Source organism: Myxine glutinosa, chromosome 3 (assembly GCF_964187855.1).
Source record: "Myxine glutinosa chromosome 3, kmMyxGlut1.1, whole genome shotgun sequence".
Taxonomy (NCBI): Eukaryota; Metazoa; Chordata; class Myxini; order Myxiniformes; family Myxinidae; genus Myxine; species Myxine glutinosa.
In genome coordinates, this window is record NC_136263.1 from 1,383,263 (window position 1) to 1,399,561 (window position 16,299).

General features: G+C 44.5%; 1 protein-coding gene across 5 annotated transcripts in view; it reads right to left on the reverse strand.

The window, feature by feature from the left end:
* Positions 1-16,299, reverse strand: part of PDCD11 (programmed cell death 11) — a 698,902-nt gene that overhangs the window by 61,973 nt on the left and 620,630 nt on the right. For all 5 annotated transcript variants that reach the window (XM_078773692.1, XM_078773689.1, XM_078773691.1 and 2 more), the window contains 7 exons: positions 8,900-9,151; positions 7,370-7,504; positions 6,254-6,474; positions 6,118-6,159; positions 5,799-5,886; positions 4,612-4,701; positions 98-200 (listed from right to left, as the gene is read on the reverse strand). In XM_078773692.1, the coding sequence (XP_078629818.1) occupies positions 98-200; positions 4,612-4,701; positions 5,799-5,886; positions 6,118-6,159; positions 6,254-6,474; positions 7,370-7,504; positions 8,900-9,151 (931 nt within the window). The remainder of the gene's footprint in view (positions 1-97; positions 201-4,611; positions 4,702-5,798; positions 5,887-6,117; positions 6,160-6,253; positions 6,475-7,369; positions 7,505-8,899; positions 9,152-16,299) is intronic.

Genomic DNA, 16,299 nt, shown 5'->3' on the forward strand with positions numbered 1-16,299 from the left:
AAATACAATAAAAGCAGGATCCTGTAATGAGGTAAGAACAATTATAATATTGGATGAAGATCAAGGAAATACAAAGTGACTGTTAGGGCTAACAGACCAGAGAGAGAGATGTCCAGGCGGTTGAGCCGAGGCTGCCAAGCGATCACCTTGCCCTCAACTGCCTGCCCTCTTTTCAGATGTTTGCCGGGGCATTTGGCTACCTGTTTGCACCATTAAAAACAAGAGCGAGAATTGCTTGGTAATAAACGTCCCCTACTGATGTGATATTTTCTAATTCCAAAAAGGGCACAACTCTGAAAAATTGACGAAATGCCCTGAAACTCAAACTTGTTCTGTAACTTGTCATATGTTGAAGGGTATGGGGAAAAAGTCTGAAAAGGCACAAGTGGGACAGACTGACAGACTGATGGACAGATAAACCGGAAGGGGATTTCATAAAAACAATGACTCAACAAAGTAAAACATCAATAATGTGTAGATCAAAGCATTTTCTCACAATAATGATTTGTGAACACATCTTTCTTAGTTACAGGTCATCTACTTATTATGCATGCAAAGGGTGAGTGTCGGTGCATGTGTAAATTTAGATCAAGGAATGTGAGACAAGTATGAGGATGTAGAAGGAGTGAATAGAAATGGTAGGGTAGGGATGTGGAGGGAAGAAATCAGAAAATAGGGAAGGATGTAAACAAGTGGATGAGGTGGGAAGTTGGTGGGGGAGGGCTTAAATTCAATTGTTCATATTGTTACGTTCGTGGGGGTAGCAATGGAATACCTTAGCCCAGGTAGGATTGTATAGGATAGTGTGCTCCAACTGTTGCGAAGAAGAAATATTCCTGTAACTAAGTAGGCCCGGATGTCATATAAGTGTATATTTGTCTCCATGCGAGGGGTGGAGCTATGCTAATTAGTTAGGGTATAAAGGTAACATTCCCTGTGTGTAGTCACCTCTGTATTTTCTAACTTTGTTCCTTACTAGGACGTGCCCGTACGTGGGTGCCCGTTCCTTGCCAAAAAAAAAAAAAAAAATGTCTTCGCCCATGCATGCATGGGCGTGCCCATGGGCCCATGGGCGTGCCCGTAAGTGCGTGATGTGACCGTACAATGAATGTATCGTCCCGACGCCGCAGCTCGGATGGCGCTGCAGTTAATCGGGCCTGTATCGGCAGAGTTATTATAAACGTGTACTACAATCGATCGTACCTTACAGCGTCTGCTCGCCACGTTCACGTCGTCACTATGACTATCCGTAAGTCCGGAAGTGACGTCCTCATTTGACTGTCCGGAAGGTCGCATATCGCAGTTACGATGAATCGCAAATTAGTTTTAATTAGTTTTAAAACATAGTTTAACGCCAACATAGTTTGCCAACGTGAAATAAATGAATACGCTCTCAAATGTGCCGTCCGAGGCAGAGTCTGTTCGCCACGTTCGGCACACGTGATAGCTCGCTGCTCTCTGATTGGTTGAATCGTTTTTTGGACATAGCTCGGTAACTACTTGTCCGATTAATATGAAACCTTGAAAAGGCACATCCTCGGGTCCCCAGCAATATACCTGGCAAGTTTCAAGTATATCGGACCCGTGGTTGTCGAGAAACAGCGGTCACAGACAAACAAACACACAGAGATTACTGGAATTATAGATAGATGACACACACACTACAGCCATGTGATCAGCGCCTAAAATAAACCACAATCACCGACCGGATCCGGACATTCTAACACTAATGCCACCCAGCCGAGTCATCTCAAGGGACATCAAGAAGGCCGTGAGGCCCTGCCCCGAGAGGAACGATTGGTCAGGATGGCCATAGAGCGATGCAATGGTGCGGCACGATTGGAATACGTGTGAAGTCAGAAAGAACGTTCTAGCGCCAGGGACATAAAGGCAGAGCATCGCCATTTTCGCTCTCTCGGTTCCTGGTGTTCGTGGAAAGCGGACGCATCTGCATTATCTCTCTTGGTTCCGACATTCATTACGAACAGTACATTTCGCATTCCTTCTCTCTGATCCCGAGTTCGTGACAGGCGGTCACAGCTTATTATTTGCTCTCTTGTCCTGGTCGCATTTTCGCTCTCCCTGTTCTGGGCTGCTGGAAAGGCGGACATATCCTTCTCTTGTCTCTCCTTGGTGCTGGCTTCGTGATGGCTGCGCTTGGTGCCGTGTGCGCCTGAGAGGAATATCGGGGCTCGGTGCAGCTGAGCGGGAAAGACTAGGGAGAGCCTGGCCTGTTCGCCTCGCGTCGGCGGCTGGCGGTGAACGACTTTGCGCCAACGCTTGTGTTCCCGCACAGGGACGCCGGACTTGTGGCGACCCCGGACGGTCAAGGATGCCGGAGCTGAGTATCCGGCAAACGCAACACACTACATTTTGTTACTTTCGTTATTTTATCATCCCCTTGTGTTGTACATGAGTCCGTATGGAGGCGCCTAAATTTAGGAATTAGTTTTACCGTACAGTTCTGTTGTCCTGGCATTTATTTATATTAAACCCATTCTTTGTTGACTTTCAATTCCTTGTCTTGTCCGTTAATTTTTTTGTGGGAATCACTTAACCTTCGTTGCGTCCGGCCGTACAGGTAAGGACCTCATTGCCCTCCACTACCCACCGCGCATGTCACTACCGCCATAGTTGAGTATACGCCTCGGAGTTAAAGCTCGGTCGGCCATTTGTCACCCTGCGGTGTTCAACACAAGGCTGCAGGATGGCATCATTGGCTAAGGGTGCATCTGTACCACTGATGCAGTGTGGCCTCTGCTCGTTAGCACAGAAATGTGTAATTTGTTCATGGTGTCAGCGATAGCCCGCCTACTCTTTACATAGGACACCGTGGGATCTTTAACGTCCACCAACAAATTCTGGCAGACGGGACACCAGTTTAACGTCCATCCAAGAGACAGCCCACACACTGATGAAGCACGCTGCCTGCGAAATACCAAGATGATAGTTTAGAGCTGGGTCGGGATTAGACAGCTTGGAGGTGAAAGTGTCGAGGTGATTAGAGGTGTCTCAAAGGTCATCCTGCCAGCCCAGATGTTGTACTGTCAGTCCCTGACAATCGTGGGGGATATGTTCCTGAAAACTGCTATGAATGTTGAATCTGCGAATGTCGGGTCAATGTTTCAATGGGGGTAAAGGGGATTGTTTCCCAGCGGTTTGTGATTCATAGGTGAAATATTAAAAAATTTATGAACACAAATGCAAATCATTACAGTTTCATTAAAAATGCTTATCAATAAAAATACTGTAAACCTTTCCAAAAGGTTAGCTTGCTCTTTTGCCCCGAGTGTCATGTCACTTAATGGAAAACGTAACGTTTGTTTTGCTTTGATCTTGAGAGATTCCCAAAACGCACCTTGATCCCGGAAATAGTGGCCTTTCAACAGCTCGGAGTTTAAGCTTGAAGGAAGATACGGTATTCTGTTTATCTTATGAAGATAGATGTTGAGTTTAAATGACATAATTTTAAACGTACTGATATCACAGTCCTTGTGTTGGAATTTCATTTTTATTTTGGATCTAAAATTAGTTCATTTTTACATACCCAGCCTCGCTGATCACCACGAGATTTACACCATGGATATCTTGCACTGATCAACAGTGAATGTGCAGGGCACAATGCCGCGAATGTAGAAGCAGGTCACGTTTTATAAACTGCGAATATGTGGGGTCTGCGAATGTCGAGGTCCAACAATATTGCATTCCCTCAAAATATCAGCATTGGGCAAAATGCCACACATCAGGTTAATAATATGTTTGATTGCTGTATTGTGAAGGATTGTACGCACGCACACACTTTCGGTTTTATACAATTACCTCATTAACAAAAGGTTAACAATAACTTTGTGTGTGGTATACAAATAGATTTGGTGCCGATGAGTATCCTCATGTGTGCATCAGACCGTACAAGCCATTCAACAGAATAATTTCCACATTCACATCTGAAGCTCACAGGTGTGCATTTGGGGAACGCCAATGGGCACAGACGTACGGGGGCAATCTCCATGCCTTGCGCAAAAATTTGCAGCTCCAAATCCCTGTCATTACGATTGGTCTTCAAAATTATTCCAGCTATCATTGCCATTGCAAGCAGCAGAACTTCAGTGAGGATTGAGGAAGGAGTAATCAACCAATCCAAAACGCACACGCACACGTGATGAAATCCATAACGAGATGGAAATTAAAAACGACTGATCATTTAAGAACTTATGATTGTGATTCAAACGATTTTAAATAATCATCACTCGTATCAATCTCCGAACATGAACAGCCGTGACTATTATCAGCACCAACATTGCATAAACCAAAGTAGAATTAAAAATAAAACAGTAAGCACTAATCGGTGATAGTCCAGAACATCTGTTACAAGTCGTGTTGCACAAGTCTCGTGTAAATAGAATTTGAGAAAGGGAACAGCTAACCGTTTACTTTGATAGTTTGCTATCAACTTCCTGATTTTGCCACCATATTGGTAACAGACCGTGACTGGAGGGCATTTGACATCATGTAAACGATGGATGGAATTCTTGGAGATCTTTCCCTTCAGTGAAACCAGTGTACCTCTCGTGGCTCTTTAACCCCAAGGAAGCAGCGAAGATCCAAACAAACCTTGGGCCGAAGGTCAAGAAGGAGCCGCTCCACCTTCCCTCTTACTGTGGGTGTAAGCCTGACCCAGACAGTCTTCTGCTGCTTCTTGCACTGCACACAAAACATTCAAAACCAACAGGTATTATTGCACCCTATAACACCCCTACCACAACCAAACACAACAGTAGGTTACCACAATCTTTAACAACAGTACACATCTGGCTTCACACGAGAAACAATGTAGGTAGGTATGACTAGAACAGCACTCGGTAGAGCGCACACCTCCTCCAAGATGAATTTTGTTGTTTTTTTTTTAAACATAATCGAGGCTCATCGAAGACCTAGTACTAGTACAATGAATGGATGAGGACAAAACTAACAGTAGAGAGAAGTGTGAAACACCAACAGCAAAGTTGAATGTAAAGATAGGGGGAGACTTGGACAAAATGTTTGTGTGGAGGAATGGGTCCAGGAAAGACAAAGATGGATACAGAAGGAAGCTCTCAGGAAAGAAAAACTGGAAATTTGGAAGGAGGATTGGTGTGGGGGATGTGGTGGGAGGGTTAACGATGGTAGAAAATATCACAGTTTTTGGGGATGATCTGAGATGGTGGTGAACAGCTGTTTTGAAGACATGGAGAGAATAATATTGTGTATCCCATTGAGGTGCCAGATCTGCATCCGACCTCAACCAATATTTAATCAATTCGTCCTCGTCACCCATCCAACTCATCCACCAGGTTTTGGCATAATCCATCCACAACCCTTTGATATACCATATGAAATATCGTTTTGGGCCCCATCTCTCAATGGTGAAGAATCAGTTGAAAAATAAAAAAATACGAAGTTTCAGGGGGTAACCCCCTCCACTCCTCTCTCTCACCCCCCCCCCCCCTTTCGAAGCCCCCCATGATCTTAAATGGAAGAAAAATCGAAGCCTGGGTGATTGTGTAGGCCACTGTTTTGTACCCATGTCTCCAAGTTTCAGAACAATCAGCCGGGTGATTGTGGGAGGAGTAGAAAAAAAAAGAGCAAAAAAGTTAACAGACGACCGGATGGACAGACATCCGGACATCACAACCCATTTTATAAGTTATAATCTCTGAGAATCGAGATGACGTGACTTAAAAACATGACATTCAAAAGTCAGGATTTTCAGGCAAAACCGTTAACACAAGCCTAAACAATGCATTAAACAATGAACTTACCGACTGAACAAAGCACATAACCTTCTGACCAGGTCGGTAAGACGTCAATGAATCCTTCACATCATCTTGAGTTTTTGAGGAGAACTTTCTGTGAATTTGTGATTACGTTCAGGATAGGAGAATAAATAAATAAATGAAAAGGTGAGCATGACCTTAATTTTGCTAAAAACTACAGGACGAGGTCAATTAGCAAAGTGTGCATTGCACTATGGTAAATGTAAACTGTACAAGGCAACAACAAATGAATGAGTAAATAAACCAGTAGAATGGTAGGAGGAGGGGAGGGGTGGGAGGAGGGGGGAATGTGAGGAGGACCAACCTGCGACGGACACTCAGTTCTAGTCGGGAAGTTCCATGAGACCTACAAGACAAAGAAACGAGATAATCATAATCTCAACCCAAGCACGCATTCAATAATCACGAGAATGCAACATGGGTGGGCAAGCAGGCCATACTTTTTGGACTTCAAGATCCCAATGACCGAGGTCGTGATCTTCTGACCAACTTTGAGTGACTGCAAAGGAAAGGAACCCGGCTCCACAGAGTCAGATACCTCCGACACGTGTAAACGACCAAGGAGACCACCAGGCAGCGTGACCAGCGCGTGGCATGGTTTCAATAACTTCACCCTTCCTGATAACCTGCTTCCCAGTTGCAGTTGTTGCGGATCCACCTCCTGTAACAAGAAAAGTTTATAAAACTTGAGGCTGGGAGAGATTTCAAAAACCCACAATACTCAGCTGTCCAACACTGCACTGGCCTTGTTCTGGAAGACAGGAAATCTTATTTATTCAATCAATCTTCTCTATTTGCAACCCTAACTCAACATCCTCCATCAAAAAAATTAAACAAGTCAAAGGCTCAGAAAAGAAAAAAAAAAGGGTAATTCAGCACTGCCCTCCCCTCTGGGCTAGCTCCCCTACCAGCACCGTGGAAACCAAGACCTTCACGGTCATTTGAATATCTCACTATGAAACCGAGTCGATGGGCCTATCACTTTCACATCAGATAGCTTAGGGGTCTTCTGCCGCCTCCTTTCCGGTCTTGCACCTTCTGCTCTTTCCATGCTCTGCTTATCTCCACTGACTTGTTCCTCTTTTCTCTCACCTACGGAATGAACTTCCGCAGTCTGTAAAGTCAAACTCCTCCCTCCAGGGCTTTAAAGACAGCTGTTCATCACTACCTCAGGTACACCCCCATCCCCACCATTCATACTCATTATAATCTATTCGACCCCAAATGTCCATTTCCAAGCACTCCCTTTTCCCTGGCTTATGGGATTTCCACCCTCTCTCCGTTACCCCTTTTGGTTGGTCGTTGTTGGTTGCTTTATTCCCTGTTTCATCCCCACTTTCTCCTTCCTCTTCTTCCTGGGTTTCAGCTCATGCACAGCTTGTTCACCCCCATGTGTCCTTCCCCAACTCCCCTTGATCTCGCTCTCACTTCTACGCTGCTGTTAGTGTTTCCCCATTTTTATTTTGTCCCATTCCATTCTGCTCTTGCCCTTCTACGAGCCTCGACCACCATGCATACAAAAAGTAATAATTAAAAGATTCGTCTGAAGGATTTACTTGCTGTGCTGCTCGATGGTCGTCAATGCTCGGTCGTTCTGTAGGCGTTTGCTGCTCTTCAGCTACTGGTGTTCCAAGGGAAAACATGATTTGATCTTTTCGTGCATCGTATCCCGACACGTAAACTTTCAGCACCTACAAAACAACAGTTAAAACAACAATTGTGGTGAAAAGTATCGTGGGTGTACGATGCTAACAATGATCTCTGGCATGTGATGCTTTTTTACTCATGTTCACGATGTTCAAGTGATTTTACCAACGCTTTTGGTCACACGGCCGAAGTAGATAAACACTTCACACAATGGTCCAATATTTGGATGTGATTGTTTTGTGGGGGATTTCAACATTGTTCCACCTTAGTTTTTCATCAAAGCAACAAAGACAGACAGACAGACAGACAGACAGAATGTTTTAGAATTGACAAAAACAAGAATGGCACTCGGTAGTGTGCATACCTATGCCAGGCTGAACAGTTTACTTATGGTGCGTTTTGTATCCCACCGATAGGCCGGATCTGGATCCGGACCTGAGCCAAAATCTAATCTAATCGGCTTATTCCTGCCACCTGACTAACTCATCCACCTAGTTTTGTCCAAATCGAGCAAAAAATCTTTGAGATATTGTACTATAGCTCGTTTTTGGCCCTGTCTTTCAATGGTGAAGAATCACGAGGAATAAAATGAAAAGATTCTCGGATCAAGATTCGGATCTTCACCAAAATCGAATCAATTCGTGCTCGTCACAAACCCGACACATCCACAAATCCAAATCCATCCATAACCTTTTGAGATATCCTGCTCGCAGACAAAAACAAAACAAACAAACAGAGGTTGAATACATAACGTCCGTCCCCCTTTGGTGGTGGAGATAAATAAAAAAAACGTTAGTCTTCTCGCCAGGTCCCAGGTTGCCAAGCAACAACGAAAATGATGATCATTTCATAATAGAGACCGAGCATGAGCTCACCTTGAAAAAGCTGATCCCTCAACACATCACTGTTGTACAAGGTCAAAGGTCAAAATCTCTCAAATGGCAAAAGTCAATCTCATGTGATCATTTTACATAAAAGATCAAATTCAGTTTACAAAAGTTTGTTTGCCGACAATGGAGTTGTTGGAACACTGGGGAAAACCCTAGGCATATAAATCATGGAGGCAAATTAATTATCGTTGATTAAAATAAATGTTGATTGCATCTGATGATGAACACAGACTTTCACTTAATGAACTTGAACTAGAGGAAAGTAAAGTGGAAATACAATCTGTATGTTAGACCACAAAGTCAATTTTCTGATTGCTGCCAAACATCCGAAAATGTACCTGATAAATAAATAAATAAACAAACAAATAAATAAATAGCCAAACATCAATTGGGAATGAGATAGATTATAGTGAGATACATAGATATACAGACAGAGAGATATGCATTATAGTGAGGTACATAGATAAATAGATAGACAGAGAGATACATTAGAGTGAATAGAGATAGATTGATACGCAGACAGGGACAGAGAGATGCAAACAAACAAACCTGTCCCAAATAATAAGAATCCGAGGGCTTTGTGCGTGGTTTGAGGCCTAACTGCCAACGAGGAACGACTCCTCGCACATTTCCGAGCAGTTGGACGACGATGCCAAAATCACGCATACAGATGACACACCCATGGGCCATTGTGCCTGGAACGGCGGCCTCCCGTGAGCAAACTGGTGGAAACCGGGAGGTGAGAAGCGTCGGCTTGCAGGTGAGCACCGCGGCGCAGCGTTTATGATCCAAGTTCCACACCTACCCGCGTGAATGAGGGAGAAATGCAGATGCGTTTAACGAGGTAAGGTTCTTTAATATTGGGAACCATCTTACAATGTGCAAGCTGAAAGAGTTCAGGGGTGCAGCGTATAAACACCTGGTACCTCGTTATGCAGTGCCTGTGTTTGGACATTCTCAAGACAAGTCAATAAAACTGTTCCCACGAGTCAAATCCAAAGATCATCATCAATGATGTTTCAATATTCACATACAATCAATCATCTTGTTAGCAGGCTTTCTAACATTCCCTGGCTTTTGTATGCCGATGTTTGTTTGCATGCTGGCTCCCTGGGCGCACACAGCGTCGGTGCTGCCGAAGCAGATTCTTGGCGAGGGTTTGTCATTGCCCTCCCAGAAATACAGCAGGAATTTGTAATTTGTTCAGGGTTGACGGCGATAGCTCGCCTACTCTTCACCGAGTGCATCGTTTGATCTTTAAAGTCCACCAACTAATGCAGGCAGACGGGATGCTGCGGTTCATACCCTTTTGGGTATCTGAAATTCCATGACTTTCCACAACTTTTCCTTGACCCCACACAGGCATATTTTACTTACCCCCCACCTCAAAACACATCAGCAAGGTTATACAAATTATTAACAATTTAAAGTCGAGCATTATTCTGCTTCAGTTGAATAACATATTAGGTAATCAATCAATATATGTGGGGAACTTACATGCCCAGACCGGGAATCAAACCCAGGTCCTCTGATGAACCGTACCAATGCTCTGCCATCTGAGCTACCTGGGCCACCCTGACTGAGCATGGAATTTTCCCACATATAGAAATTGCACTCTCTTTCCGCCAATGCTTCCAGGGCACTCGCTGCCAACCATAGGAGAACCAACTGTCTGTTCATGAAAGGGTCTTCCCCCAATGTGGGGTAGAGGGTAGGGTAGGGACAAATCCATGTCCGCTATTATAGACACTACTAGGGGAGTAGTAATGCAATTATATAAACTAGCAACGGTACCCGCCGTATGGGCGGGGCTTCAATTTGGAGGCCCAAATGAAAAGGCAAAATATCAGAAATTGAAGACTTTTGTATTTTTAACGCTCTTGCTAACCCCCGCTCTTGCAGGGAAAATGGCCTTAAAATGCCTGTTGTGTTGTTGTTGTTTGTATTTTATACGATTTATATAAACATCCGTTAAATCATATCACATGCAAATCATAAAAATCTAAACAGTATTTGTAGAATTTCAATAAAAGCCACATCACTGTTCATATCGGTAAATATTATGCCATAGTGTTTGGAAAAACTTGAAAAATTGGAAAAAATGGAAAGAAAATTGGAAAAATTGGAAAGAAAATTGGAAAAACAATGTAGCCTATTTTACTCCAGGGGGGCCAGGATTAACTACCCAAAATTTTGTTGAGATCAGTTCAGCGGTTTTTGCGGTACATGGGAACAGACGGACATTTGGTGAATTATATAGGAAGACTAGTGAGGTACCCGTGCTACGCACAGGTGGGAGGCCAGAAGCAAACAGACAATGCAGATACGGCAAATGCGAAAGCATGAAACCAATAAATTCCACATTCCTGTAGCACCTTCAGTCGCACGTCAGACATGGACAGCAAGTTCTTGAAGGACTTGCACGAAAAACATCCCCCCGTTCGCAAACAAACGGGTACGTTCACGTATAGAAACATCGATCGTGGGTCCGTGGCGAATCTGCATATGGCGATCCGTGAATTTCATGTTTAGAAAGTAGAAACCATCACGACATTCCATCATTCACTTGAACTCGATATCTCTTTTTTCATTCCAAACAGCATAACTCCAATCACAAATTAAATAGCATTAATATAAAAAATGAACTTTTAACAACATTCGTGACATAAACAAGTATTTAAATCGTGATGTGTAGTTCCGTACGGTTGCATGAATATAATTACGAATTCAAAATCGTAATTGTATTCACTCAATTCCAATCATCAATTGATACTTTAACAAAACGATTAACATGATTAACGTTTAACGATTAAACATTACGATTGAATGACGGTTGTATTGGGATATTATCAAACCCGCGCATTGCCGTCATCTGTCCACTTCCGCATTCGCAGCTGTTACGTGCTCCTCGCCGACCCCCCTTGTCATAGTGTACCTCCGAGCCCCGAGAGGAGTCACGGCAGAAAAAATGTGTTATTCTGTGTGTCAAAGATCAACGGAGAAGCCACCCCAATTGTTACTCACAAACAAATATTGTATTAAGATCACACAAGAATAACAGTACAACAACAATAGTATTCAAAAGTACAATCAATATGCCCCATGATGGTACCATCCGTTTTGTAATATATAACTCACTGTGCTCCAAGTGAGTGAAACAAGAACATTCCCCAATGTCTCTTATTCCCGGCTTCAAGACGAAGTTGTTTCGCTCCAGCGATCGCCAGAACGATGTCCAATCGAGACCAGAATCCCGTGAGGATGGCAAGTACAGTCACACCGCCGAAGCTGTACAAAAGCGCCCTCGAGGCGACTGGGAAATCCAAAGGCGCTCTACAGGCGACTGAGAGATCACACCCTCGGGTATGGACGAAGTAACCTTCAAAAAGCCACGTCGCACACACGCCCCAGATCGACGTCTGAATGCGGTGAAAATGGTCGAAAAGAGACGAAACCGCGAGCGAAGCACAAATCCTGCGCGAGTCAAAATGGCCGACGACCCGCTCTTGAGACGTAACGGCCCGGCGATAATTCCCCTCGGAATCCACCGCCAAAAACCTGACACGCAGGTTGATCGGTCACAGCGATGACAACTCTGTCCCAGGAATTCCTTTCCCGGAAACCCGAAAGTTCGCTAGTGACTCTTGCTCGCCAGCGTTCGATTCCGAACTCGGAGCAACTCGGCTTTCTTGTCCGACTCACTCGCTCCGCCCTTTATTTCTCCTCTTCCTCTTCGTTGTCCGGTTCCCGATCCGGTTTCCTGTTTCTTTTAACATAAACTTTTTTACCTTTTGAAAACAGTTGATGAACAATAAACCTATTGAACACAATAATAGTACATGGAATCAGAAATATTTACAGTGGATGCAAACCACCACAACGGAAGTGACAAATCCGTAACACTTCCCCCCCTTCAAGAAAGAAAGTTTGAACATAGTGAAAACTTTCTTTGCAGGTAAAAACATTTTTTGAATGAAGATAAAGGGGTTGTGAACAAAAATCAAAAACAAACCAAATCTATAGCACTTTTTGAAGGAGGCCGAGCTGAGAGCCAGGTTTCATGGTGGTTGGGTGGTGAGGCCTGGAAGTATTCACTACATGGACACCTTTAGGAACGTGGAGTTCACGGTTAATCCGTGTAGGAATCTTGGCTCGGCTGCTCCGCAGCATTCAGTGCTTCAAACTCTTTCTAGCTTTCATAATAATCACGGTTGGAGCGCTTGTCGCTGTAGTCACGTGAATAGCGGTCTCCTTCTCGGCCACTACCCTGATAATCATCCCTTCGGGAGCTGCCGTAACTCTGGGAGCCTCCATAGTAATCTCGACTGCAGCCACCACCAAAACTACAACTCCCACCCCGAGAGCCATAGCCACCCCTGAAACTACCTCCACGTTTTCCTCCTCTGTAGCCCCCTCGACGCACATGGCCTGCCTTCTCTACTATTAAGGTCCGACCATCCAAATCCTTGCCATTCAAATCCTTTTCTGCATCTTTGGCATCCTTTGTGTTTTCAAACGTGACAAAGCCAAACCCTCTTGACTTTTGCGCCTCCCTGTCTTTTATCAGCCGCACTTCCAAGAGTGGTCCATATTGGCCGAAGACAGAGTCCAGAACAACTTCCCTTGTTTTGAAGTTCAGTCCACCGACAAAGAGCTTGCCAACATTGCCTCCATTCATGACTCGTGTGTGCTGACACTTAGTTTCAAGGTACTTGACAAGACGTGCCTGTGCAAAGCGTGACGTCAGTACCTTCTCCTTCTCTTCAGAGCGCTTCCTACCCATAGCACGAGTCGACAGGATGGAAAGATACCTGGATTTCTCCTGCTCTAACTGTGCAGTGTTATTTTCCATACTAGGATTTTCAACAAACATCGGGTTACCAGAAACTTGACCACCGGCCAAATCATTCCCGATAACAAAATATAATCCCTCTCCAGGAAGAGTGGCTTGTAAACCTATGGTGGCCGGTCCTGACACCAAATCTGACTTCAAATGGATGACATGAAGTGGGGCTTTAACACAGCCACCAACCCCCTGTAGAAGAACACTAACACCAGTTGCCGTCTTCTCTGACAATGGCAAAATGCCCTCAAGCATCAAAGATTGATGTGCTCCTGTGTCGCTCAATACTCTAACAGGTCTCTGGTTCATCAGGTCTCCATCCAGTGACACAAACCCCTCTGAAATAAAAGGTTTGTAACCCTCTTGAACAAGGTCGTTCTGTGATGCCGTAACTTTGGCATGGGAACCTTCACAAGGCACTATCTTCGAAGGACGATTTCTCGCATTTGCCAATGCCTTCGGAGTTGTACTAGTCTGACTCCATTCCTGATTTTTCCTTTTCAGGGCGTAACATTGGGACATCAAGTGTCCAGGTTTCTTGCAAAAACCGCAAGTAGGCCCGGAGGAAAAACTCGTGGTCTGCCTTGAGCCCCCCGGAAGATAAGTCTGTCTTGAAACTGTAGTCTTCTGATCCCTAAAAGTCACGGTATCCAATTTGTCCTCATAGTCATCTCTAGGCCGCCTCCATGAATATTTGTTCTCCGCACCTGATTTACCATAACTCCCCTGGTTAACTCTAGGTGGGAAGTTAGGTTTGTGGAACCCCATCCTGTGTGTCAAGGCATAGTCATCTGCCACGGTTGCTGCCTCATACAACTCTGGTACTTTCTTTTCCAAAGATGTACTTTAATGTCTGCGTGGACACACTGTTTGAATTCCTCCACCAAGATAAATTGTCGCAACAGGTTGAAGTCTTTCCCAACCCCCTTCGAATCACACCACCGATCAAACATGGTTTCCTTCATTCTGGCCAACTCCACATGGGTCTCACTCTCCCTCTTCCTGGCATTCCGAAATTTTTGCCGATAAGCTTCAGGAACCAATTCATAGTCTTTGAGAATGGCTTTCTTCACTTCCTCATAATCTGTACATCTGTCAATCGGTAAAGCCGAAAATATATCTTGAGCTTTACCCACGAAAACACTTTGCACTAACATAGTCCAGGACCCCACAGGCCATTTTAGCATTTGAGCCACTTTCTCAAAGTGTAAAAAAAACTTGGCTACCTCATTTTCATTGAAGGGTGGAACCAGCCTCACATGCCTACCAACATCCCAGGTGGTCTGACTAGTTGTCGAACCAGCCGGCATGGATGCTACTTCTCCCCATTCTCCCATTAATTCCATCTCCTTGAGTTTAACTCCTTCTGATACTCCATGTCACGTTCCTTTAACTCCCTTTCGGCTTTCCTGTCCTCTGCTCTTTCCTTTGCTCTTCTTTCTTCTTCAGCTCTCCTTTCCTCTGCTCTTCTCTCCTCGCGTTCTCGTTCCTGTTCTACTCTTCTTTCCTCGAGTTCCCTTGCAGTTCTCCTTTCCTCTGCTCTTTCCTCTGCTTTTCTCTCCTCGAGTTCCTTTTCAGCTCTCCATTCCTCTGCTTTTAACCTTTCCTGGCTCTGCAGTTGCATCTCCATTTTCCGGAGCTCCACATTTTCTTTTTCCTCGGGTAACCAATCCAAGGCTACCTCTGTCCATGTTCCCTGTCCCACCAGAGATTCTACCACCAATGTCTGCATCTCTGCTTTCTTCATATTATCTCAGACCTCCAAGTTAAAATGTCTGGCCAATATCAAGAGTTCCGATTTTTTTAACGCTTGGAACTGTGCCTCATTAGGGGACGCCGCAAACTGTTCTGCGTCAAACACCATGGTGACTATCAGTTAGCACCTGTTAACCTTCACACAAAAATTTCCAATTTTTTTTGAAAGATTTGGGAATGTTAGAAAAATTCCAAGTTTGGGAATTTTGGGAATGCTAGGGAATTCTATCCCAGACGAATGTTATCAGGGAATTTAATCCCGGACAAGGATCCCAATTTCGAGCCCCCGAGCCAATTGGACGAGCCCCAAATTTCTGTTACGTGCTCCTCCCCGACCCCCTGGTCACAGTGTACCTCCGAGCCCCGAGAGGAGTCGCGGCAGAAAAAATGTGTTATTCTGTGTGTCAAAGATCAACGGAGAAGCCACCCCAATTGTTACTCACAAACAAATATTGTATTAAGATCACACAAGAATAACAGTACAACAACAATAGTATTCAAAAGTACAATCAATATGTCCTATGATGGCACCATCCGTTTTGTAATATATAAATCACTGTGCTCCAAGTGAGTGAAACAAGAACATTCCCCAATGTCTCTTATTCCCGACTTCAAGACGAAGTTGATTCGTTCCAGCGATCGCCAGAATGATGTACAATCGAGACCAGAATCCCATGCGGATGGCAAGCACAGTCACACCGCCGAAGCTGTACAAAGGCGCCCTCAAGGCGACTGGGAAATCCAAAGGCGCCCGACAGGCGACTGAGAGATCACACCCTCGGGTATGGACGAAGTAACCTTCAAAAAGCCACGTCACACACACGCCCCAGATCGACGTCTGAATGCGGTGAAAATGGTCGAAAAGAGACGAAACCGCAAGCGAAGCACAAATCCTGCGCGAGTCAAAATGGCCGACGACCCGCTCTTGAGACGTAACAGCCCGGCGATAATTCCCCTCGGAATCCACCACCAAAAACCTGACACGCAGGTTGATCGGTCACAGCGATGACAACTCTGTCGCAGGAATTCCTTTCCCGGAAACCCGAAAGTTTGCTCGTGACTCTTGCTCGCCAACGTTCGATTCTGAACTCGGAGCAACTCGGCTTTCTTGTCCGACTCACTCGCTCCGCCCTTTTGTTCTCTTCTTCCTCTTCGTTGTCCGGTTCCCGATCCGGTTTCCTGTTTCTTTTAACATAAACTTTTTTACCTTTTGAAAACAGTTCATGAACAATAAACCTTTTGAACACAATAATAGTATACACAAAGAATTAAGTTAAGCACCCCTACACAACGAATTAAGGTAAGCACCCCCTAATATATATTCTTTGTGTATATGTATACATTGGCATAT